Source organism: Salvelinus namaycush, chromosome 14, assembly GCF_016432855.1.
Source record: "Salvelinus namaycush isolate Seneca chromosome 14, SaNama_1.0, whole genome shotgun sequence".
In the NCBI taxonomy this organism is placed as follows: Eukaryota; Metazoa; Chordata; class Actinopteri; order Salmoniformes; family Salmonidae; genus Salvelinus; species Salvelinus namaycush.
In genome coordinates, this window is record NC_052320.1 from 34,400,391 (window position 1) to 34,424,729 (window position 24,339).

Below are 24,339 nucleotides of genomic sequence, written 5' to 3' on the forward strand. Positions count from 1 at the left end.
TCACTTGGAACTCTCATCTGATTGTAGGCTCAAGTTCCATCATATATCTCTATTCCCAGGACAGCACATATTCAAACAATACCTGTTTGGTCACATTGGCACCTTGACTCTGATTTGGTGTCGGTAAAATAAACTGGGCTGTGTATTCAAGTAGGGACCATTACCGCAGACTGTACATTTCTCTTAAAAGAATTGCAAGCATTTCAGCAAATCGAGAAAAAAAACATATCACTCTTTTTCTATGACTCTGAACAAAAATACATTTCAAGGACATTTCTTCCAACCAAACATTTATTTTATCCAAGAACTTGCTGACCAAGATATGTCAAATATGTCATATTGTATGTGTTCTGACCTTCAAATAACAGGAAGACGGGGAAAAAGCATCTAATGCGGGCCAGCCCACATAAACTTGGTTAAAATGACCTCTAACACAGGTTGGAATCTACCATAAAACATAACCACTGTGATAGTTGGTCATAGGATGTTGAAAAAACCAAAAGGGAAGAAGCAGTTAGGCAGGCAGAATGACAACATAAAAGCTTAGAAAGTTAGAATGTATGTAGTTCTCATCTTCTTTCTGACAATGTTTTTATTTTCCTAAGCTGCTTTTATGAAAAGTGAACAGTGCTTCAGCTCCAGTAGCTGGAACTGCAGATGGGGAAGTGAGTGACAGAGGAGACTCTGAGAGACTAGTGAGACTGGAGAAGGGCAGGGGTCCATTTTGCTGTTCACGTCATCTCCCATGTCACGGCTAACATTAACAGCATGGTGGTCAGCTCCAGTGCCTCATTGCAATAGGCTGCATCTGCTAATAGAAATAAATAAGCATTAGTTTGTCTTTAGTAGAATGACTTACGTTGACCTTGCAAAGAATTGAGTTTCCTTTTGTCCATTCTGTCTATGCATACCAACAAAATGCTGTCTCCCCTTCTTAAGTCTGGGGTTTTCTGTAAAAACAGAGAAAATAAAGTAAGTCATATGGATGAGGAGAGGGGGTAACTTGACATAGAGAACCCTTGAGATAGAGAACACACACACCAAACACGATGAGCCGCGTGTGTGTGTCAGTGGATCCCAGAGGGTTCTGGGCAGTGCATCGGAACATGGAGCCGTTGAGCTCGGCTGGTACTCTCTCAAGCACCAGCTCCCTCCCATTATGGTCCTCTCTCCCGTCCAGCAAATTACCTCCCACCCTGGTCCAGGTGAACAGTGGCTCGGGGAACACCATATTCTGAAGAGTGCATGGGGAAAAGCATCCTTTGTAAATAATGTGTGTATGAGATTGAATACATTACAGCCGGACTGCACATAATCACTGATACACAAATCACCTTGCATCCCAAATAATTACTCTGTGATCAAGATGATCGATTATGTGCCTTGCCAGCTCATCTTACTCAAACTGATCCCATCAAACACACTGAATGACTTTCATCCAAATGTATCTACCAGTTAGCTGTATTCTATAGTCATAGAGCGCCACCTGTTGGTGAAGTGTTATATTTTTGAAGAAGGTTCACTTCCAATGATTGTGATATGTGGTTGTCTTTCCTACTACAGTTGAATGCACTTATTGGTGCAAATAGCACTTCTCATCTACTCACCCCCGTGGAAGAGATCTGGAGGCCCTGAACTGTAATGCGGACAGTGTCTCCTACTTTAGCCTTACCAGGCGACATGGAGAGTTTGGGGCCCCTGGGAGCAGCTATAGGGAAATAAAATATAAACAATCAATGTTACATATTTTTTTATCTGATCTAATCTAATCTTTAATATTTTAACAAAATTGTCACATTTACATTTTGGTCATTTAGCAGACACTCTTATCCGGAGCGACTTACAGTCACTGCAGTCAGTAACAAATCACTTCTATTATTTTTTCCTTATTTGTCACATAAACTATTTACAAAGAAATAAATGCAGCAAGTCATCTATACTGAACAGAAATATAAATGCAAGATGCAACAATTTCAATGAGTTACAGTTCATATAAGGAAATAAATAAATTAGGCCCTAATCTATGGATTTCATGACTGGGCAAGGGCACAGCCATGGGTGGGCCTGGGAGGGCATAGGCCCACCTGCTTGGGAGACAGGCCCAGCAAATCAAAATTACTTTTTCCACACAAAAGGGCTTTATTACAGACAGAAATACTCCTCAGTTTAATCAGCTGTCGGGGTGGTTGGTCTCAGACAATTCCGCAGGTGAAGAAGCCGGATGTGGAGGTCCTGGGCTGGCGTGGTTACACGTGGTCTGTGGTTGTGAGGCTGGTTGGACGTACTGCCAAATTCTCTAAAATGACGTTGGAGGTGGCTTGTGGTGGAGAAATTAACATTCAATTCTCTGACAACAGCTCTGGTGGACATTCTTGAAGACAGCATGCCAATTGCGAGCACCCTCAAAGCGTGAGACCTCTGTGGCATTAGGTTGTGTGACAAAACTGCACATTTTAGAGTGGCCTTTCAATATCCCCAGCACAAGGTGCACCTGTGTAATGATCATGCTGTTTAATCAGCTTCTTTATATGCCACACCTTTCAGGTGGATGAATTATCTTGGCCAAGGAGAAATGCTCACTAACAGGGATGTAGACAAATTTGTGCACAAAATTTGAGAGAAATAAGCTTTAAGTGCATATGGAAAATTTCGAGGATATTTTATTTCAGCTTATGAAACATGTGACACTTTACATGTTGCCTTCATATTTTTGTTCAGTATATATTCTCTGTATAAGCTTTCAGCCTATGAGTCCATTTTGTATATGAGCATGACATTCTTGGAATAGCTATTTTTGATTATGGAAAATCTCCACTATATCTAGTAATCCACTCATACTTACTGATATGAGGTTTGCCATGTATTCATCATAAACTGATGCCCGTGGCTGTACTGCATACAGAACATAGTGTGTGTAGGTGTGTGTGTGTGTGTGTGCTTATGTGATTACATATGTAACGGTGTAAAAAATAGCTGATCTGCCGTGAGATTTCTAATGCGTTTCTAAGGAGAACTAATGGATGCTCTGAACAAATACTCCATTAAGGATCATCCTCATTACGTGAGTCACTGCCTCTAAATAGTCGCTGGCTGCTGCTGGATCCTGAGCTAAAGCATATGAGTACCGTATACTCCTGTAGTTAGCTGATGCTTTGGGCTGGGAAGTGATTGTTTTCTGCCATTACTGAATGCATTATCTCTAAGTATGGTTGTGTGTGTATATATATATATATATAAACTGTCCATATATATATATATATATATATATATATATAATGTATTTATTTATTTATTTAACCTTTATTTATCTAGGCAAGTCAGTTAAGAACAAATTCTTATTTACAATGACGGCCTACACCGGCCAAACCCTAACCCGGACGGCGCTGGGCCAATTGTGCACCGCCCTATGGGACTCCCAATCACCACCGTTGTGATATAGCCTGGAATCGAATTGCGCCACTCGGGAGCCATATTCCCTAAATTTTGTTTTCAGATGCCACATTCCCTAAATTCAGTTTTTAGACACCATGGACATTTCCCATTAATTCAGGAAAAAATGTAATCCTATAGTGAATTTGGACTTTAACTAATATTTTGGAAATATATTATTTTGGAATATAAACCGGGTGGTTTGAGCCCTGAATACTGATTGGCTGAAAGCCGTGGTATGCTACGGGTATGATTTAAAAAATACTTTTTACTGTTCCAATTACGTTGGTAACCAGTTTATAATAGCAATAAGGCGGGGGTTTGTGCTATATAGCCAATGTACCACTGCTAAGGGCTGTTCTTAATCGCGACGCGGAGTGCCTGGATACAGACCCTCAGGCCTTATTGCTTAATTATACCATGGCGTTGTTGAATATTTATTTCTGATTGGTTTGAAGGGCATTCTAGAGTGTGCATTATTTCCCTATTACGCACAGTATATTTGCACGGTATAATTCAATGGCTATAGTTCATTCTTACATGTTCTATGTTCGAGCTGCTTTTGAAAGCAAAAGTCGTATTGAAAACATTGGTATTGTTGAATTAGATTTTCATAATGGCAAGCTAGGACTGATGGTTTGATTGGTTAAACTCGCAAGTCTGTTTGTTTGGTTACCACGGCAACTACTGTAGCTGTCTAGTATACTTGTAATGCTAGCTACTTCAGTGGATGTTGAACACATTTCTATCTAGCGGCAAATGTATTAAATTATAGCCATGGTATAAAAGGGATAATCAACTCTGGGCTCTATGCGTTCTCTGTAAAATAATGCAACTCCGTGCAAGGTCAGTCTACAGTCGTGGCCAAAAGTTTTGAGAATGACACAAATATTAATTTTCACAAAGTCTGCTCCGCAGTTTGTATGATGGCAATTTGCATATACTCCAGAATGTTATGAAGAGTGATCAGATGAATTGCAATTAATTGCAAAGTCCCTCTTTGCCATGCAAATGAACTGAATCCCCAAAAAACATTTCCACTGCATTTCAGCCCTGCCACAAAAGGACCAGCTGACATCATGTCAGTGATTCTCTCGTTAACACAGGTATGAGTGTTGATGAGGACAAGGCTGGAGATCACTCTGTCATGCTGATTGAGTTCGAATAACAGACTGGAAGCTTCAAAAGGAGGGTGGTGCTTGGAATCATTGTTCTTCCTCTGTCAACCATGGTTACCTGCAAGGAAACACGTGCCGTCATCATTGCTTTGCACAGAAATGGCTTCACAGGCAAGGATATTGCTGCCAGTAAGATTGCACCTAAATCAACTATTTATCAGATCATCAAGAACTTCAAGGAGAACGGTTCAATTGTTGTGAAGAAGGATTCAGGGCGCCCAAGAAAGTCCAGCAAGTGCCAGGACCGTCTCTTAAAGTTGATTCAGCTGCGGGATCGGGGCACCACCAGTACAGAGCTTGCTCAGGAATGGCAGCAGGCAGGTGTGAGTGCATCTGCACGCACAATGAGCGAAGACTTTTGGAGGATGGCCTGGTGTCAAGAAGGGCAGCAAAGAAGCCACTTCTCTCCAGGAAAAACATCAGGGACAGACTGATATTCTGCAAAAGGTACAGGGATTGGACTGCTGAGGACTGGGGTAAAGTCATTTTCTCTGATGAATCCCCTTTCCGATTGTTTGGTGCATCCGGAAAAAAGCTTGTCCGGAGAAGACAAGGTGAGCGCTACCATCAGTCCTGTGTCATGCCAACAGTAAAGCATCCTGAGACCATTCATGTGTGGGGTTGCTTCTCAGCTCACTCACAATTTTGCCTAAGAACACAGTCATGAATAAAGAATGGTACCAACACATCCTCCGAGAGCAACTTCTCCCAACCATCCAGGAACAGTTTGGTGACGAACAATGCCTTTTCCAGAATGATGGAGCACCTTGCCATCAGGCAAAAGTGATAATTAAGTGGCTCAGGGAACAAAACATCGATATTTTGGGTCAATGGCCAGGAAACTCCCCAGACCTTAATCCCATTGAGAACTTGTGGTCAATCCTCAAGAGGCGGGAGGACAAACAAAAACCCACACATTCTGACAAACTCCAAGCATTGATTATGCAAGAATGGACTGCCATCAGTCAGGATGTGGCCCAGAAGTTAATTGACAGCATGCCAGGGCGGATTGCAGAGGTCTTGAAAAAGAAGGGTCAACACTGCAAATATTGACTCTTTGCATCAACTTCATGTAATTGTTAATAAAAGCCTTTGACACTTATGAAATGCTTGTAATTATACTTCAGTATTCCATAGTAACATCTGACAAAAAATATCTAAAGACACTGAAGCAGCAAACTTTGTGAAAATGTATATTTGTGTCATTCTCAAAACTTTTGGCCACGACTGTACATATTCTTTCTGTTTTCAAGGAGACATTAGTATGGTATCCAGCTGATTTTCATGGTCAAACCAGTTTGGGAGCCTGGTATCTGAGGAAGGTAGAAGGTGGAAGGGCATGCTCTGGTCTGGTACCCACACAGAGTGACCTCAGCCTGCATGGGCATGGACAGAGCTGGATGCTTGACCTCGCAGCTGAACAGGGCGTCGTTGTCTAGTTGGGGGTTGAGGCTCCAGGTGAGCATGGCTCTGACCTCCATGGTGCCATCGCTGGAGACCTGCCGCCTGTGCTGGAAGTAGTAGAGCGGGTCTGTGCTCTGCACCCAGCGGGGGAACTCCCGGCTTACCACCGTCTCTGGGATCACCTCTGTGGTGGTGGGGCTGGGCTCAGACCCCTCCACACCGCCAGGCTCCCCCAGGGCCCCTGGTTCCTCCCCGGCCCCTCCTGTCTTCCCTGTCCCTCTGGTCCCAGGGGTGTCATGGTCCAGACGGGGGGGCTTCCCCTGGTTCTGGTCCAGCAGGGAGAGGGACTTCTTCAGCTTGGTGTCATCCAGATCTCTGCTGATCAGGGGCCTAGAGCCCCGTAGACCTGCCAGGCCCCTTCCCTGGGACTGGCCCCCACCACCCTCCATAATAGAGGGGAACACCTCGATCAGCTCGCTGTCACGCTTGAAGTACACCTGAGAGGGGAACGACATCGTAAGAGCCCGTAACAACCAAGAACACTAATCATTTCAACAGTGCAGTGAGTGTTCTTACTTCAAAATATATTCTAGTAGGAGTACTTTTGAGTAGTTTGCATGTGGGTAGCCGAGGAACTCTCAACTCTTCTTTTATATCGAGGCCATCAGTCGATTCTTGTAAAAATGTAGATTCTGAAAACACTTAACCTGTACCTATGTTCGTCCTTTAAAACTGCGATCCTTTCGCGGGGTCCTGAAATTCATACTTTTAATAAAAACATTTAGCAAATACAACCATCAACTTTTTCCTCATTGCTCGTACTACTTAAACTGAGATTCAATTAGACCTGTGCTATCCAGTATCCTTGGGAAGTCCCTACCCCATTGAAGTTGACATTTTAAGTGGTTACGGTAAGAGTTTAGGTTAGGGTTAGGTAAGGTTATGGTTACGGTTAAGGTAAGGTTAGGATGTCCCAAGGAGCCCGGATAGCACGGACCCAATCTCAGTTTACGTAGTACGTGCAATGAGGACATTTTTACTTATTTATATTAACAAACAAATATCAACAAACAAAAGAGAAATAGTCACATGCAAACAAGCATACATACTAACTTTTTACAATGCCACAAGCATACATAAACTTTTTCCATGGCCAGGAATCCTAAACAAAGAAATGGTATTCATAAATAATACAAGTTTAAATTGCCTTTTTGTTTTCCATTTTAGTTAAGTAGTGCCATATTGTTTAAATTCATTTATAAAGTAAAAAAACTAACATTTTGAATTAGACCATTTGCATGTGTGAATATTAAATGTACCTAATATTATTAGCAGTTGAATGAAATATACTATATCTTTATCAACGTCAGAATTTCTCAAATAAATCATTACATCAAAACCATTAAATTGTACAACCTATCATGTTTTCTTTGTAACAAAGTTCTTTATGTCAATCCTAAAAAATCTACTATAAATACAGGTAAAGAACAAATAAAAAATGATATCCTTCTCCATTCCACAGAAATCACAATAATAGTCAATATTCAGTTTGCATCTTTCTAAAACATGTTTCACAGGATAAATGATATGTAACATTTTAGATGAAACTTCCTTTACCTTGTTAATGATACAATATTTGTTAGGAATTTCCTATGCTTTCCCCCCATTGTATATCACCATAGATAAAAAATCTTGCTGAGGGAAATGTAGTATCACAGACAATATTCCTAATCTGTTTATTACAACATTTACTTTGAGGGTATTAATTTAGCTAATTAATATATTATTTTCATTTAAATCTACTTACATCAACCATAGAGGAATACAAAAATTATAACAAACCCCCCATTGGAATTGCATCAAAAACAATTGCATATTTTTTTCGGGGTTATTGGAATTATAAATTTAGGAAGATATTCCCCATATGAGAGATATCATCCTCATTCAGTAACTAGCCAACCAAAATTATTTTATTCCCAAACCAGTTACAAAAAAAAGAGACATACAATTTTCAAATATCTTTGATTGTTTCATAGAAAGTATCTGTCTGGGTACAAAAAAAAGCTAAAAGTGCCTGATTATGGAATTCGGCCAATTCTACAGGGGGTTTATCAACATCAAAATTACACCGAAGCAGAAATTCTAAACCAGCAACAGAGTCAAATAACTACTTAGGGAAGACATTCCAAATAGTGTTCTGGTTCTTAATATACACTGCTCAAAAAAATAAAGGGAACACTTACACAACACAATGTAACTCCAAATCAATCACACTTCTGTGAAATCAAACTGTCCACTTAGGAAGCAACACTGATTGACAATAAATTTCACATGCTGTTGTGCAAATGGAATAGACAAAAGGTGGAAATTATAGGCAATTAGCAAGACACCCCCAATAAAGGAGTGGTTCTGCAGGTGGTGACCACAGACCACTTCTCAGTTCCTATGCTTCCTGGCTGATGTTTTGGTCACTTTTGAATGCTGGCGGTGCTTTCACTCTAGTGGTAGCATGAGACGGAGTCTACAACCCACACAAGTGGCTCAGGTAGTGCAGCTCATCCAGGATGGCACATCAATGCGAGCTGTGGCAAGAAGGTTTGCTGTGTCTGTCAGCGTAGTGTCCAGAGCATGGAGGCGCTACCAGGAGACAGGCCAGTACATCAGGAGACGTGGAGGAGGCCGTAGGAGGGCAACAACCCAGTAGCAGGACCGCTACCTCCGCCTTTGTGCAAGGAGGATCAGGAGGAGCACTGCCAGAGCCCTGCAAAATGACCTCCAGCAGGCCACAAATGTGCATGTGTCTGCTCAAACGGTCAGAAACAGACTCCATGAGGGTGGTATGAGGGCCCGACGTCCACAGGTGGGGGTTGTGCTTACACCCCAACACCATGCAGGACGTTTGGCATTTTCCAGAGAACACCAAGATTGGCAAATTCGCCACTGGCGCACTGTGCTCTTCACAGATGAAAGCAGGTTCACACTGAGCACATGTGACAGACGTGACAGAGTCTGGAGACGCCGTGGAGAACGTTCTGCTGCCTGCAACATCCTCCAGCATGACCGGTTTGGCGGTGGGTCAGTCATGGTGTGGGGTGGCATTTCTTTGGGGGGCCGCACAGCCCTCCATGTGCTCGCCAGAGGTAGCCTGACTGCCATTAGGTACCGAGATGAGATCCTCAGACCCCTTGTGAGACCATATGCTGGTGCGGTTGGCCCTGGGTTCCTCCTAATGCAAGACAATGCTAGACCTCATGTGGCTGGAGTGTGTCAGCAGTTCCTGCAAGAGGAAGGCATTGATGCTATGGACTGGCCCGCCCGTTCCCCAGACCTGAATCCAATTGAGCACATCTGGGACATCATGTCTCGCTCCATCCACCAACGCCACGTTGCACCACAGACTGTCCAGGAGTTGGCGGATGCTTTAGTCCAGGTCTGGGAGGAGATCCCTCAGGAGACCATCCGCCACCTCATCAGGAGCATGCCCAGGCGTTGTAGGGAAGTCATACAGGCACGTGGAGGCCACACACACTACTGAGCCTCATTTTGACTTGTTTTAAGGACATTACATCAAAGTTGGATCAGCCTGTAGTGTGGTTTTCCACTTTAATTTTGAGTGTGACTCCAAATCCAGACCTCCATGGGTTGATAAATTTGATTTCCATTGATAATTTTTGTGTGATTTTGTTGTCAGCACATTCAACTATGTAAAGAAAAAAGTATTTAATAAGAATAGTTCATTCATTCAGATCTAGGATGTGTTATTTTAGTGTTCCCTTTATTTTTTTGAGCAGTGTACTTCAAAATTCTATTTATTTTGAAAGTGCTACAGTTGAAGTCAGAAGTTTACATACACCTTACTTAGCCAAATACATTTTTAAACTCAGTTTTTCAGAATTATTTATTTCAGCTTTTATTTCTTTCATCACATTCCCAGTGGGTCAGAAGTGTACATACACTCAATTAGTATTTGGTAGCATTGCCTTTAAATTGTTTAACTTGGGTCAAACGTTTCAGGTAGTCTTCCACAAGCTTCCCACAATAAGTTGGGTGAATTTTGGCCCATTCCTCCTGACACAGCTGGTGTAACTGAGTCAGGTTTGTAGACCTCCTTGCTCGCACACACTCTTTCAGTTCTGCCCACAAATGTTCTACAGGATTGAAGTCAGGATTTGTGATGGCCACTCCAATACCTTGACTTTGTTGTTCTTAAGCCATTTTGCCACAACTTTGGAAGTATGCTTGGGGTCATTGTCCATTTGGAAGGCCCATTTCAAATCAAATCAAAGTTTATTTGTCACGTGCGCTGAATACAACAGGTATATGTAGACCTTACAGTGAAATGCGTACTTACAGGCTCTAACCAATAGTGCAAAAAAAAAGTATTAGGTGAACAATAGGTAAGTAAAGAAATAAAACAACAGTAAAAAGACAGGCTATATACAATAGCAAGGCTATAAAAGTAGCGAGGCTACATACAGACACCGGTTAGTCAGGCTGATTTGCAACCAAGCTTTAACTTCCTGACTGATGTCTTGAGATGTTGCTTCAATATATCCACATACTTTTCCTACCTCATGATGGCATCTATTTTGTGAAGTGCACCAGTCCCTCCTGCAGCAAAGCACCCCCACAACATGATGCTGCCACCCCCGTGCTTCACGGTTGGGATGGTGTTCTTCGGCTTGCAAGCCTCCCCCTTTTTCCTCCAAACATAATGATGGTCATTATGGTTTCATCAGACTAGAGAACATTTCTCCAAAAAGTACGATCTTTGTCCCCATGTGCAGTTGCAAACCGTAGTCTGGTTTTTTTATGGCGGTTTTGGAGCAGTGGCTTCTTCCTTGCTGAGTGGCCTTTCAGGTTATGTCGATATAGGACAAATTTTACTGTGGATATAGATACTTTTGTACCTGTTTCCGCCAACATCTTCACAAGGTCCTTTGCTGTTGTTCTGGGATTGATTTGCACTTTTCGCACCAAACTACATTCATCTCTAGGAGACAGAACGCTTCTCCTTCCTGAGAGGTATGATGGCTGTGTGGTCCCATGGTGTTTATACTTGCGTACTATGGTTTGTACAGATGAACGTGGTATCTTCAAGTGTTTGGAAATTGCTCCCAAGGATGAACCAGATTTATGGAGGTCTACAATTTTTTTCTGATGTCTTGGCTGATTTCTTTTGATTTTCCCATGATGTCAAGCAAAGAGACACTGAGTTTGAAGGTAGGCCTTGAAATACATCCACAGGTACACCTCCAATTGACTCAAATTATGTCAATTAGCCTATCAGAAGTTTCTAAAGCCATGACATAATTTTCTGGAATTTTCCAAGCTGTTTAAAGGCACAGTCAACTTAGTGTATGTAAACTTCTGACCCACTGGAATTGTGATACAGTGAATTATAAGTGAAATAATCTGTCTGTAAACAATTGTTGGAAAACTGACTTGTGTCATGCACACAGTATATGTCCTAACCGACTTGCCAAAACTATGACTCCAACCTAAGTGTATGTAAACTTCCGACTTCAACTGTAGTTAGAATATTGAAATCAAAAACCTCAAGTCCTCCTTGTTCTTGGGTATTACTGAGAATATCTTTCCGTAGATGGTGAGGCTTGTTCCTCAAAATAAGATGATAAAGAATCTTATCTAAGTCCTCTACAATTTTAGTGGGTAAGTCAAGTGATAGAGAGACATAAACCGACCTGGATAACCTGTCAGCTTTGGACAATAAAACCTGACCATATTATGAAATATTTCTCAGTAACCAGAGTTTCAATTTCTTCTTGGTTTTCTCAATAATTGGGTTAAAGTTTAAATTACTCCTTTGTTTTTCATCCTTGCATATAACAATTCCAAGATAAGTTACCTTATCTTTAACTGGGATACCATATACTTCCCGTAAAATACAGTCCTTTAGTGGAAATAAGACTGATTTATTGATATACATTTTCAAACCTGAAACCAATAACAACTCTTCAATACAGGAAACTGCTTTAGAAAACTCATTCTGGTCTCTCAAAAATATGGTGATATCAGCCAGTTGACATAGTTTAAATTCCTGCTGAAATACATTGAAAACTCCCTTTCTTGATATGAAGAGCCATAATTTGAGTAACCAATAAAAATACAAATGGACTAATTGGCCAGCCCTGCCTAATGCCACGCCCAATATCAAATCTTTGGGATGTCCAGTGAGCTAATTTCACAGATCTAGTACAACTACTGTGTAAAGTTTGGACTGCTTAAAAAAAAAAATCACTAAACCAAACCCAATAAAACAGATTGCTTTGAACATAAACTCATATGCTACAGTGTCAAAAGCTTTATAAAAATCAACAAAGATGCGAAAACTATCAAGGATGAGGTCCTTATAGTCAATCATATCCAAGATCAAACTGAGGTTACTACTAATGTGTCAGCCATGCATAAAACCATATTGTTCTTCATCAATTATATGATGTAAGCCTTGTTTCAACCTCTTAGCAAATACATTGGCAAATAACTTTCCATCATTATTCAACAGGCTAATCCTTATTAGGTTTGGGAGTCAAAGTAATTACACTGTGCTTTACGGAAGCCGGTAACTCCCCTTTTTATTGAAACATAGCACGAATGAAAGAAATCAATCCCACATACCCTAGAGAGGTTAAAGGTCTTACTCACATCGGCTGCGGAGAGCGTGATCACACAGTCTTCTGGAACAGCTGGTGCTCTCATTCACGTTTCAGTGTTATTTGTCTTGAAGTGAGCATATAAGTAGTTTAGCTCGCCTGGTAGGCTCGTGTCGCTGGGCAGTTCTCGGCTGTGCTTCCCTTTGTAGGCGGTAATAGTTTGCAAACTCTGCCACATCCGACGAGCGTCAGAGCCGGTGTAGTATGACTTGATCTTAATCCTGTATTGACGCTTTGCCTGTTTGATGGTTCGTTGGAGGGCATAGCGGGATTTCTTATAAACTTCCGAGTTAGAGTCCCGCTCCTTGAAAGCGGCAGCTCTAGCCTTTAGCTCAGTGCGGATGCTGCCTGTAATCAATGGCTTCTGGTTGGGGTATGTACGTACAGTCACTGTGCGGACAACGTCATCGATGCACTTGTTGATGAAGCCAATGACTGATGTGGCGTACTCCTCAATGCCATCGGAGGAATCTCGGAACATATTCTAGTCTGTGCTAGCAAAACAGTCCTGTAGCTCAGCATCTGCTTCAAATGACCACTTTTTATTGATCTAGTCACTGGTGCTTCCTGCTTTAATTTTTGCTTGTAAGCAGGAATCAGGAGGATAGAATTATGGTCAGATTTGCCAAATGAAGGGCGAGGGAGAGCTTTGTATGCGTCTCTGTGTGTGGAGTATAGGTGGGCCAGAGTTATTTTTCCTCTGGTTGCACATTTAACATGTTGAGAGAAATTTGGTAAAACAGATTTAAGTTTCCCTGCAATAAAGTCCCCGGCTACTAGGAGCGCCACATCTGGGTGAGTGTTTTCTTGTTTGCTTATAGCGGAATACAGCTCATTCAACGCTGTCTTAGTGCCAGCCTCTGACTGTGGTGGTATTTAAACAGCTACAAAGAATACAGATGAAAACTCTCTTGGTAGGTAGTGTGGTCTACAGCTTATCATGAGATACTCTACCCCAGGCGAGCAATAGCTCTAGACCTCCTTAGATATCGTGCACCAGCTGTTGTTTACAAAAGTACATAGACCGCCGCCCCTTGTCTTACCAGACGCCGCTGTTCTATCCTGCCGGTACATTGTATAACCATCCAGCTGTATGTTGATATTGTTGTCGTTCAGCCACGACTCCGTGAAGCATAAGATGTTATTCGTTTTTAATGTCCCGTTGGTAGTTTAATCTTCTGAGTAACTCGTCAATTTGATTCTCCAAAGATTGCACGTTTGCTAGCATAATGGAGGGAAGTGGGGGTTTATTCGATCGCCTACGAATTCTCAGAAGGCAGCCCGACCTTTGACCTCTCTTTCTCCACCTTCTCTTCACGCAGATCACAGGGATCAGGGTCTGTTCCCGAGGAAGCAGTATATCCTTTGTGTCGGGCTCGTCAGAGTCATGAAAGGAAAAAAAGGTCCTTGGTGAGTAATCGCAGTCCTGATGTCTAGAAGTTATTTTCGGTCATAAGAGACGGTAGCGGCAACATTATGTACAAAATAAGTAAAAAAATATGTTGCAAATAAACGAACAAAAAAGCACAATTGGCTGGGGGCACGTAAAACGTCTGCCTTCTTCTCCGGCGCCATCTGGGGAAGTAAATACTCTGAAGCAACAGTACACAACACTGAAAACGCAGGTTGCAAAGCTGCAACAGCCTTCCGCTCGGCCTCCGGAACTGTTGACCTGCAAATGTCCTTCACTTTTGCTTTGATGTTCTCTTTTTGCGATTCCATAAATTTGAAGATTCCATCTCTGACTGTACCGGTCAGTCTCGTTAACCTTTGACTCTATTTCTGTGAATTTCTTCTCCTGTTTTGCAACCTGAGTTTTCAGTGTTGCGTACTGCTGCTTCAGAGTATTTACTTCCTCAGCATGGTAATCAATCACTTTCTTCAGGTTAACGATGATGACAGTGTTCTTTTTCACAAAGTCCATGATGTCATCTGCGCTCTATTTGATGTTAGCCGTGAGGATGCAGACGATGTTGTCCTGTAGCTGGCTCATTGATGGTTCCCTTCTCTGGCTCTTTGGAAGTTGCTTTGTGGTATTCGGGTATGAATCACATTCACCCCCCTACACTACAACCATATGAATGAGTTTCAGCAATGCCTTTTTCTCCTTGAAAGTCGCAGCATCCATTATCTCAGCAACAGTTTGGTTATGTCCTGACTCCATGCTGCTAGCTGAAACTTTTCGATAACTATCGTAGCTAACTTGTTAGTTGGAAATCATCAAAATATTTAAATGACTTGATTAATGAAACTTATTCGAAATAGCTACACTGTATGGCTACATATATTTATTTAGTTTTGCAACTGCAGCCTACATTTATAAACTTTGTGAGAAAACCCTAAAATTGTTCCTCAGCTAGACATTTTACTACCTCCTATGCCACCATCTTGAGCGCCCCCCCAGTTGTAAAGGACAAACATAGTGTAACGACCCTGGGTTTATATGCCACTTGAGCATGCTTTTGTGGCACATTTGACAGCGTTTGTGGCACAGTCGATAGCGTGCTGGACGTCGGGCTAAAAGTTCGAGGGTTCGAGACCTGCTCCCTGCTGTTTCATTACAATAGGTACAGGTAACTGTTTTCAGAATTTACATTTTTACAAGAATTGACTGATGGTGGCTCAAAGTTGTTGCTAGCAAATCGCGGTACCAAAAAAACTCAACTCCGTCTCGATATAAGAAGAGAACGGAGTTGAGCGTTCCTCAGCTAGCATGTGGGCAAGCTCACCATAGGGGCTGGTTTTCCTCCCATGACGATGCAGATTAGAGTGAAGTTCTGGGCCTCGTAGCGATTGAAGGGGGCCGGGCAGTCTGCTGCCACTACAGAGATGGATTTAGGAGGCACTATGGAGGAAAAGAAGGAGCCTAGGACTAAAACGACAAAACCATCCACATATAGGCAAAGTTTGTCTAGTATTTTCAGTTACCACCCTCCCAGTATTTCCCGAAGGACAACTTAAAAAAAAAAAACTAAACTAAAACATGTTTTTCATGTCTGTACTTGATGACAGAAAGTAGTCTGTGCATTCTGTGCATTTCCTACATCTCAACAGTAGAGGGAGACAGGTGATAAAAATGCTGATAGTGGTGGTAATGAAAATGGCTAAAACACAAAAGAATCGTGGATGCAGGACAAAGGCTACAAAACCTTCCATCCGCAAAATCCTATCCAATACCACATGATCATATCTATATAACATGAATTCTCTTGAATTGTACCCATGACAGTGAGCACAATGGTGCCTGAGGCTAAGACCACCCTGTCTCTAGAGGCCTTGTCGTAGATCCCCACATGGCACTCATATGGTCCATCATCTTCCATCTGCACCTCAGGGAGCCTGGCAACACAACAGCAAACCCAGGAAGATAACACAAGTACAAGATAGGAGTTTTACAGCACTTTTCCATACACTCAAAGCCTTTATAAGATCAAATAAAAAAGGCAAGATAAGCCTACACTTGCAAGTGAAAACACTGACCAATGCTCTTTTTCTTGAGGCTGCAGACTACTGGTCAAGCTTACCGGACAGTTGATTGGTAGACCAGGTCTTCTCGTCTGCGGAAGTCCTCCATATGGGAGAAGTTGCTGTTGTACATGGCATCGTAGGTGAAGATCTTCTGCTTGGCACTGCCACCCTCTGTCACCTAGAAAGTTAAAGAATACATCACACACCCTGGGCATGTCAATAATAAACAAGCTTTCTATACAAAACTATCAATGCACACAGTTATTATTTTCCAATTCATGAAGCCTAGAGAGATTTGAAGCCTCTTCTTTAATCAGTTTAGTTAGTTGTTACTAGATGTGAATTTCACAGTGGGGAGTTAATGGGAATTTGAAGTGAATTTTCACAAGGAGCTTATTATAATAATAATTTAAGAAACCTTATCAAACCTAGTAGCTCTTCAGAAGTCAGATAGCTTATTATGTACTGTATCTAAAGCTCTGTCTCTTCTGAACAAAGCTTTGATGCGTTTTAATTGAAGTGTTAAAGGAAAACAGTAGATAACAATGTCGGTCTAGTCAAAAACATCTCATGGAAGTAAACACAAAATATGTGCTGTTGCAAACAACCATACGGTTCATTCAGGGACACCAAGGCAACCCTACTCACCCGAAACCACACAATCTCTCGCAGGTTGCCATCTGTCCTGAAATTGCACTTGAGTGTCACCGTGTCTCCAATGACAACGGGAGGGAGGGACTCAAGAGTGACCGTTAAATAGCCTGTGGTTCAAAGACAACAAGTAAAATATCTGTTACACAGATTTCCACACGTATTTCTACCCACAATGTATAGTCCACTCCCTTCTATGAAACCCATAGCATAAACCAGCGCAAAACATGCTATAGGCATTCATTAGACATAGAATAGAACAACGTTATGATTCCTAATGGCAAAATCAATGTAGCCAAAGCATCATCTATTTTGTCTCATGCAGGCAATTACAGGTTGGGATAGCAATGCACCAATTTGTAAGTGAATTTGTAAGTCGCTCTGGATAAGAGCGTCTGCTAAATGACTTAAATGTAAATGTAAATATAATGTACACACTTTTTCCCCCTTTACTTTAATGATTAATTATTGTCTTGTTCATTCATTAATTGCAGTGCTGATTTTACAAACATTTTCAGAAATGTGTCTTCACATGGTATTAAAATGTTTATCTTATCCGTCCACTGTGTCCGCATTGTGACCACATTTCATGGTCCCTCCCTGTATGCAAATAATTTCACAGCTTTTCTTTCAAAATCTAATTTATTTGAAGACATATTGTCAATGGTAACACCTGTCAAGGATTTTATAGGGCGGGATAATGATGATTTAAATGGTTTCACTGTCCAGATCTGTCTACACTTGTAAGATATCCAGACACAATGCGTGCCTGACCACCTCCGGAGGTGGTGATCACAATCAGATCATAATGCGTCTCTTAATCATCTACACCTGTCTAAAAATGTTTTCACAATCAGAATGTGGACAAGAGCAGGACAAAGGATGCATGTTAAAACCAGTGGCACCACTAGTACATGTTGATGGTTGTAACGGCAGCCTTCCCTCTCTTCACGAGAAGATCTGGGTCTGGGTGGGCATCTGTCCGCGGTGGCGGCTCCGGCGCAGGACGAGGCCACCACTCCACCATTGTCCCCCTCCTTAGCGTCCTTTGAGTGGCGACCCTCGCCCCCGACCTTGGCCTAGGCATCTTCACCAAGGTCCCCACTAGATTGAGGAGACAGCTCAGGACAGAGAGGTAGCTCAGGACAGAGAGGTAGCTCAGGACAGAGAGGTAGCTCAGGACAGAGGGGCAGCTCCGGACTGAAGGGCAGCTCCGGACAGAGAGGCAGCTCTGGACTGAAGGGCGGCTCCGGACTAATGGCGGCTCCGGACTGAGGGGCGGCTCCGGACTGAGGGGCGGCTCATGACTGGAGGGCGGCTCATGACTGGAGGGCGGCTCATGACTGGAGGGCGGCTCATGACTGGAGGGCGGCTCATGACTGGCGGGCGGCTCATGACTGGCGGGCGGCTCTGGCGGCTCCTGACTGGCGGGCGGCTCTGGCGGCTCCTGACTGGCGGGCGGCTCTGGCGGCTCCTGACTGGCGGGCGGCTCTGGCGGCTCCTGACTGGCGGGCGGCTCTGGCGGCTCCTGACTGGCGGGCGGTTCTGGCGGCTCTGACGGCTCGGGACAGACGGGCGGCTCTGACGGCTCGGGACAGACGGGCGGCTCTGACGGCTCGGGACAGACGGACGGCTCGGGACAGACGGGCGGCTCAGATGGCGCTGGGCAGGCAGGCGGCTCAGATGGCGCTGGGCAGGCAGGCGGCTCAGATGGCGCTGGGCAGGCAGGCAGCTCAGACGGCGCTGGGCAGGCGGGCAGTGCAGGCGGCGTTGGGCAGACGGCCGACTCTGACCTGCTGAGGCGCACAGTAGGCCTGGTGCGTGGTGCCGGAACTGGTGGTACCGGACTGGAGACACGCACCTCAGGGCGAGTGCGGGGAGCAGGAACAGGGCACACTGGACTCTCGAGGCGCACTATAGGCCTGATGCGTGGTACTGGCACTGGTGGTACCGGGCTGAGGGCACGCACCTCAGGGCGAGTGCGGGGAGAAGGAACAGTGCGTACAGGGCTCTGGAGACGCACAGGAGGCTTGGTGCGTGGTGCCGGAACTGGAGGTACTGGGCTGGAGACACGCACCATAGGGAGAGTGCGTGGAGGAGGAACAGAGTTCTGGTGACGCACAGGAAGCCTGGTGCGTGGTGTAGGCCCTGGTGGTACTGGGCTGGGGCGGGAAGGTGGCGCCGGATATACCGGACCGTGAAGGCGTACAGGAGCTCTTAAGCACCGAGCCTGCCCAACCTTACCTGGTTTAATGCTCCCCGTAGCCAGGCCAGTGCGGCGAGGTGGAATAGCCCGCACTGGGCTGTGCTGGCGAACCGGGGACACCATACGTAAGGCTGGTGCCATGTACACCCGCCCGAGGAGACGCACTGGAGAGCAGATGTGTTGAGCCGGCTTCATGGCACCTGGCTCGATGCCCACTTTAGCCCGGCCTTTAGCCCCCCCCCCCCAATACATTTTTGGGGTTTCTTCTCGGGCTTCCTGGCCAGCCGTGTTCCCTCATAACACCGGTTCCCCTTCTCAGCTGCTTTCGCTCTCCTAGCTGCCTCCACCTGTTCCCATGGAAGGCGATCCTTACCAGCCAGGATCTCCTCCCATGTGTAGCAACCCTTTCCGTCCAACAAGTCCTCCAAAGTCCATTTCTCCTGGTCCCGCTGCTGCTGCTGCTGCCGCTGCTGCCCGTTGCTACGCTGCTTGGTCCGAAATTGGTGGGTGGTTCTCTAACGGCAGCCTTCCCTCTCTTCACGAGAAGAGAGGGTGTAACAGGGATCGGACCAACACGCAGCGTAGCCAGTGCTCAACATGTTTAATTAAACGAGAAACAGTGAACACTTACAAATACAAAATAACAAAATGTGGCAAACCGATACAGCCCTATCTGGTGCAGAGAAAACACAAAGACAGGAAACAACCACCCACAATCCCCAACACAAAACAAGCCACCTATATATGATTCCCAATCAGAGACAACACAAAACATCTGCCTCTGATTGAGAACCATATTAGGCCAAACATAGAAACGGACAAACAAGACACACAACATAGAATGCCCACCCACCTCACGTCCTGATCAACACTAAAACAAGCAAAACACATAAGAACTATGGTCAGAACGTGACAATGGTACTCTTTTTCTCCCATTGGTGTGGTCTTAGTGTGTGCTAAGTGCTGTGGCTCTGTCGGGGTAAAAAGGTCAGAATGATGAATTAAAAGCCAACCTGTCTCCTAAACAAGTCAAGAGAGGATATAGTGCTTAGAAGCACTAATCTCTATCTCTACCCTGCACAGGCATCTGAGGCCACAGAAACCTAGTAGCGACCTCATTCTCTGAGAATTTATACACTGTAATGAATGATATGTTTTCATTTGCACTTTCATAAGCGCATTCTGTGGCAGAAAGAATCTCAACTAGCTTTACCTTAAGTAAATATTGTGAGTGTTGTAGGCTGCGTTTAGACAGGCAGCGCAATTCTGAAACTTTTTTCACTAATTGGTCTTTTGATCAATCAGATAATCTCTGAAAAAAGATCTGATGTGAAAAGATCTGATGTGATTGGTCAAAAGACCAAATAGGCTGCTTTTATACAGGGAGCCCAATTCATATTTTTTTTATCCCACTAATTGGTCCTTTCACGTCAGATATTTTTCAGAGCTGTTCTGGTTGGTCAAAAGAATAATTAGTGAAAAAAAGATCAGAATTGGTGCTGCCTGTGTAAACGTAGCCACGGTGTTATATAATAATGCCAGTGTAGCATTCCAGCCCCTCCCTCCCACCTTGGCCTCTACACCCTGACATCATGGTGGATTATTTTTCACCATGTTTTTCCCGCTAATCCCCCAGCTTTTCATCTACAGACCCAGCCATTCGGCACATCGCTCTGCGTCCTGCTCCAGATACTACATGGATGGGAGGAGAGGGCTGGAGGGTCTTGTGCTACATACTCACATTAAAAACATAAAAAATAAACAGCAGCTCCTTGGAGCAAAGAGAGCTGACACTCAACTCTGTAAGCGTGAGTCCTGTAGGTGAAGGCAAATATTTTTTAACTCAGGTGTTTTTATGATGTCTGTCGACATTTCTTAAAGCGGCCATTCCCACTAAGAATCTACAATCCAAATCTACAATCCAAATCAATCCAAATAGATTATATGGTGATCAGAGAATTAGAGCCTGGCGTTGTGAGTCTTGATTCTTCTGAAAATGGGCTCACTCAAGGCATAATGTGGTTGATCCCTACAAGCATTAACTCAGCTACTGCAAATGGGAAGGGGGGAGGTGAATAAAGCACAGACAGAAAGACAGAAAGGCAGCAAGGAGATGACTATCTCTCTCTTTCTCTCTCCCACTCACAGACCAAGTTGATCTCACGAGCCGCTGGAGGTGGAGTGCCATTCGTCTGGCAAGCAAGACTAAAGACCCAGACACACGCACGCACGCACACACACACACACACACAGATGCTTGAAATAATACATATCCTCAGTGTTTTTGTTGCTGGCATTGTGTTAGGGCCTAGAGCCTTGGGGCAGTGGAATTTAATCGTTTTAGAGGACAGATTACCTGTAAAATGGGTCAGCCAAACAAACAGCCTTTATCCCTCAGATAATCAATCAAAAATCTGGATTGAGTAACTAGGACTGTGACATCATAGCCTCACTGGCAGCAGGCAACTTTTGTTTACATCAAACATGTATTAATATGAGCACTCAATGTACAGACACTGAAGCAAATCTCCTCAAGGACAAAGATCTTCAACTAATCCTTTTGGGTGGCTGTCAATGACTTGACACTGTTTGTAGTCAATCTAGGCTACTGTGTAATGAGTTTCAAACATGTAATCAAAGAACATCTACACCCTATAATCATTGGAAAGTTAATTCTGCAGGGTTGAGAGCTTTAGCCTATCACATAAGTATGTGTCTGTCTGCATGTATATATACATATATACTGAACAAAAATATAAACGCAACATGCAACAATTTCAAAGATTTCACATGACTGGGCAGGGGTGCAGCCATGGGTGGGTTTTGGAGGGCATAGGCCCACCCACTGGGGAGCCAGGCCCAGCCAATCAACAACAAAAAAATTGACAACAGAAGGGCTTTATTACAGAAAGAAATACTCCTCAGAACCCCCCCCCCCCCCCCCCTTCAGGTAGGAAACCGGATGTGGAGGTCCTGAGCTGGCGTGGTTACACGTGGTCTGCGGTTGTAAGGCTGGTTGGATGTAATGCCAAATTCTCTAAAATAACGTTAGAGGCAGCTTATGATACAGAAAATGAACATTACATTCTCCGGCAACAGCTCTGGTGGACATTCCTGCAGTCACCACGCTCCCTCAACTTGAGACATCTGTGGCATTGTGTTGTGTGACAGAACTGCACATTTTAAAGTGGCATTTTATTGTCGCCAGCACAATTGTAATGATCTTGCTGTTTAATCAGCTTCTTGATATGCCACTACTGTCAAGTGGATGGATTATCTTGGCAAAGGAGAAATGCTCACTAACAGGGATGTAAACAAATGTGTGCACAACATTTGAGAGAAATAAGCTTTTTCTGTGTATGGAACATTTCTGGGATTTTTTATTTCAGTTAATGAAACATGGGACCAGCATTTTACATGTTGCGTTTTATATTTTTGTTCAGAGTATATATAAGTATGTGTATCTATATATGTACTGTATGTGTGTATATATATTTAGGTGAAATAGTCTACTGCATTGAGCTTTAGAAATAAAATAAAAACGTTTTAGCTAATAAGAACAAAATGCTCCTTATAGTATAAAAAACAGACTTACCAACTGCTAAATCCAAAATATATACGATGAGACATTGAGAAAAAGCACAACTCATCTTCACCGTTAGTGTGTGAGGTCAAGTTTACATTCCATCTACTTTTAGGCGAAAAATCACCGATAATGTGTCATCCACCGTGTCTGCGGCACGGGGTCGGGTGCCCTTTCGGAACGCTTCATTCTGCACCGGAACGCAGACCTACTTTTCTGTTTCTGTCAAGCGAGCAGTGAGAAAAATATGTCCTCTTCCCGTTATTAACTCCTGAATAGTCAGAGGATTAAAAAAAGGAACAGATTTGAATGAACTCTCTCAACACACGCCACACGCTTAAGAGCGCGCACACAAGAACAGATAGGCGCGCCAAATCCTATCAGGAGACAGACAGTTGCCTCATGTTAGTGCTATGAAATATAGGCAAAATAGCTCATTATTCGTTTAGATTATTTATTTGCATGCAATTAAATAAAACGTTGGCTACAGTATAAAATAGGGACATACGTTGAGGGGGAAAAAGCATGTAGCCGCTCTGTGTCCAAGATAACAGTATATTCGCTCGTACCTCAACTGCCTCCCAAAGTCATTCACTGAGTTTGCAAAAATCCCAAATTAGCAAAAATGAAGAGCTTGAAGACCATGAACTATTTATTCCAATAACAACGTGACATACTGTAAAACGAACTGTCCAATAAGTACCTTCAAATAAGTTCCTTCAATAAACAGTGTGTTTATTGAAATGGAAACCAGGGCATTTAAAACAATTCTGGCAGAATAAAAGGACAGGACATTATTACACAGAGTATGTTGATCATCAAGTTGATTTATGACAAATTGTATATGTAGAATTCCCTTTCTCCCAAAAGTGGGATACATATCAGTGGTGTGCTGTACCTATAATTTACATTAAGTTCACTGGTAACATTTTCCATTAATGTACACTGTAGCCCTGTCCTGCAGTCAATCACCAAAAGCGCCCTCTTTGGCCTCATGGGTGGAATTGTATTAATATTTTTCATAATTTCATAATTAATAAAGCTTATTGTAAAAAAACACGGACAAATCCGATCTTTCTATGTCAAACAATGTTGTTATATTTCAGTCTTCTGTGATGTATACAAAGTGTAATATTGGGATGCAAACTCAAAATTGAATACATTTCAACTCTATATCTGACATGGTACAGGTGCCTTCTTTATTTTAAGCCCATAAATATGTGTGTGAGGTGTATACTTTTTTTTCCAAAGTAGATTTGTTTAAGAATACCAAGAATCACAATGATTTAACCCACTGCAGTAATTAAGGGGTTGTAAATGTTTTATAAGTCATTCATACACATGCCCCCATACACCCTGCCTATACAATACCACTAGCTGTCATGTTCTGTGTTAGCAAAACACATGATACACTGGCAAAATGAGGGAATTAGAAAGACAACAAGCAAATCCAATCTTATGTTCATAACTGTCACTTTTCAATTAATTGTCAATTATCCTTTTTCTAAGAACACGCTTAAAAGATATGCAAAGTCATATTTGGTGAGCCTCCTCAAATCACATTTGACAAGACCCCCTGGTCTAGATCTGCCAGACTGAAGCAGCATCTGGTTGGAAGAGTGCATGTTAAGAGTTTAGAGTTCCCTCAGATGGGACTCCGACGTGGCCCCAGGGCCTGAAACATGTCAGACAGTTTGAAGCAGCAGCACACCACTAGACTCCATCCAGAGCTCCAACCACCAAGGT

The 24,339-nt window shown here is 43.2% G+C and overlaps 1 protein-coding gene across 1 annotated transcript; it reads right to left on the reverse strand.

Moving 5' to 3' along the window:
• Positions 1-600: 600 nt before the first annotated feature.
• LOC120058713 (immunoglobulin superfamily member 21-like) lies at positions 601-22,660 on the reverse strand. The gene is made up of 9 exons (XM_039007459.1): positions 22,606-22,660; positions 16,802-16,914; positions 16,210-16,331; positions 15,906-16,024; positions 15,415-15,530; positions 5,968-6,508; positions 1,608-1,708; positions 1,049-1,234; positions 601-651 (listed from the first exon to the last, which is right to left on the reverse strand). The coding sequence occupies exons 1-9, from the start codon at positions 22,658-22,660 to the stop codon at positions 601-603; spliced, it is 1,404 nt and encodes a 467-aa protein (XP_038863387.1).
• Positions 22,661-24,339: the final 1,679 nt, after the last annotated feature.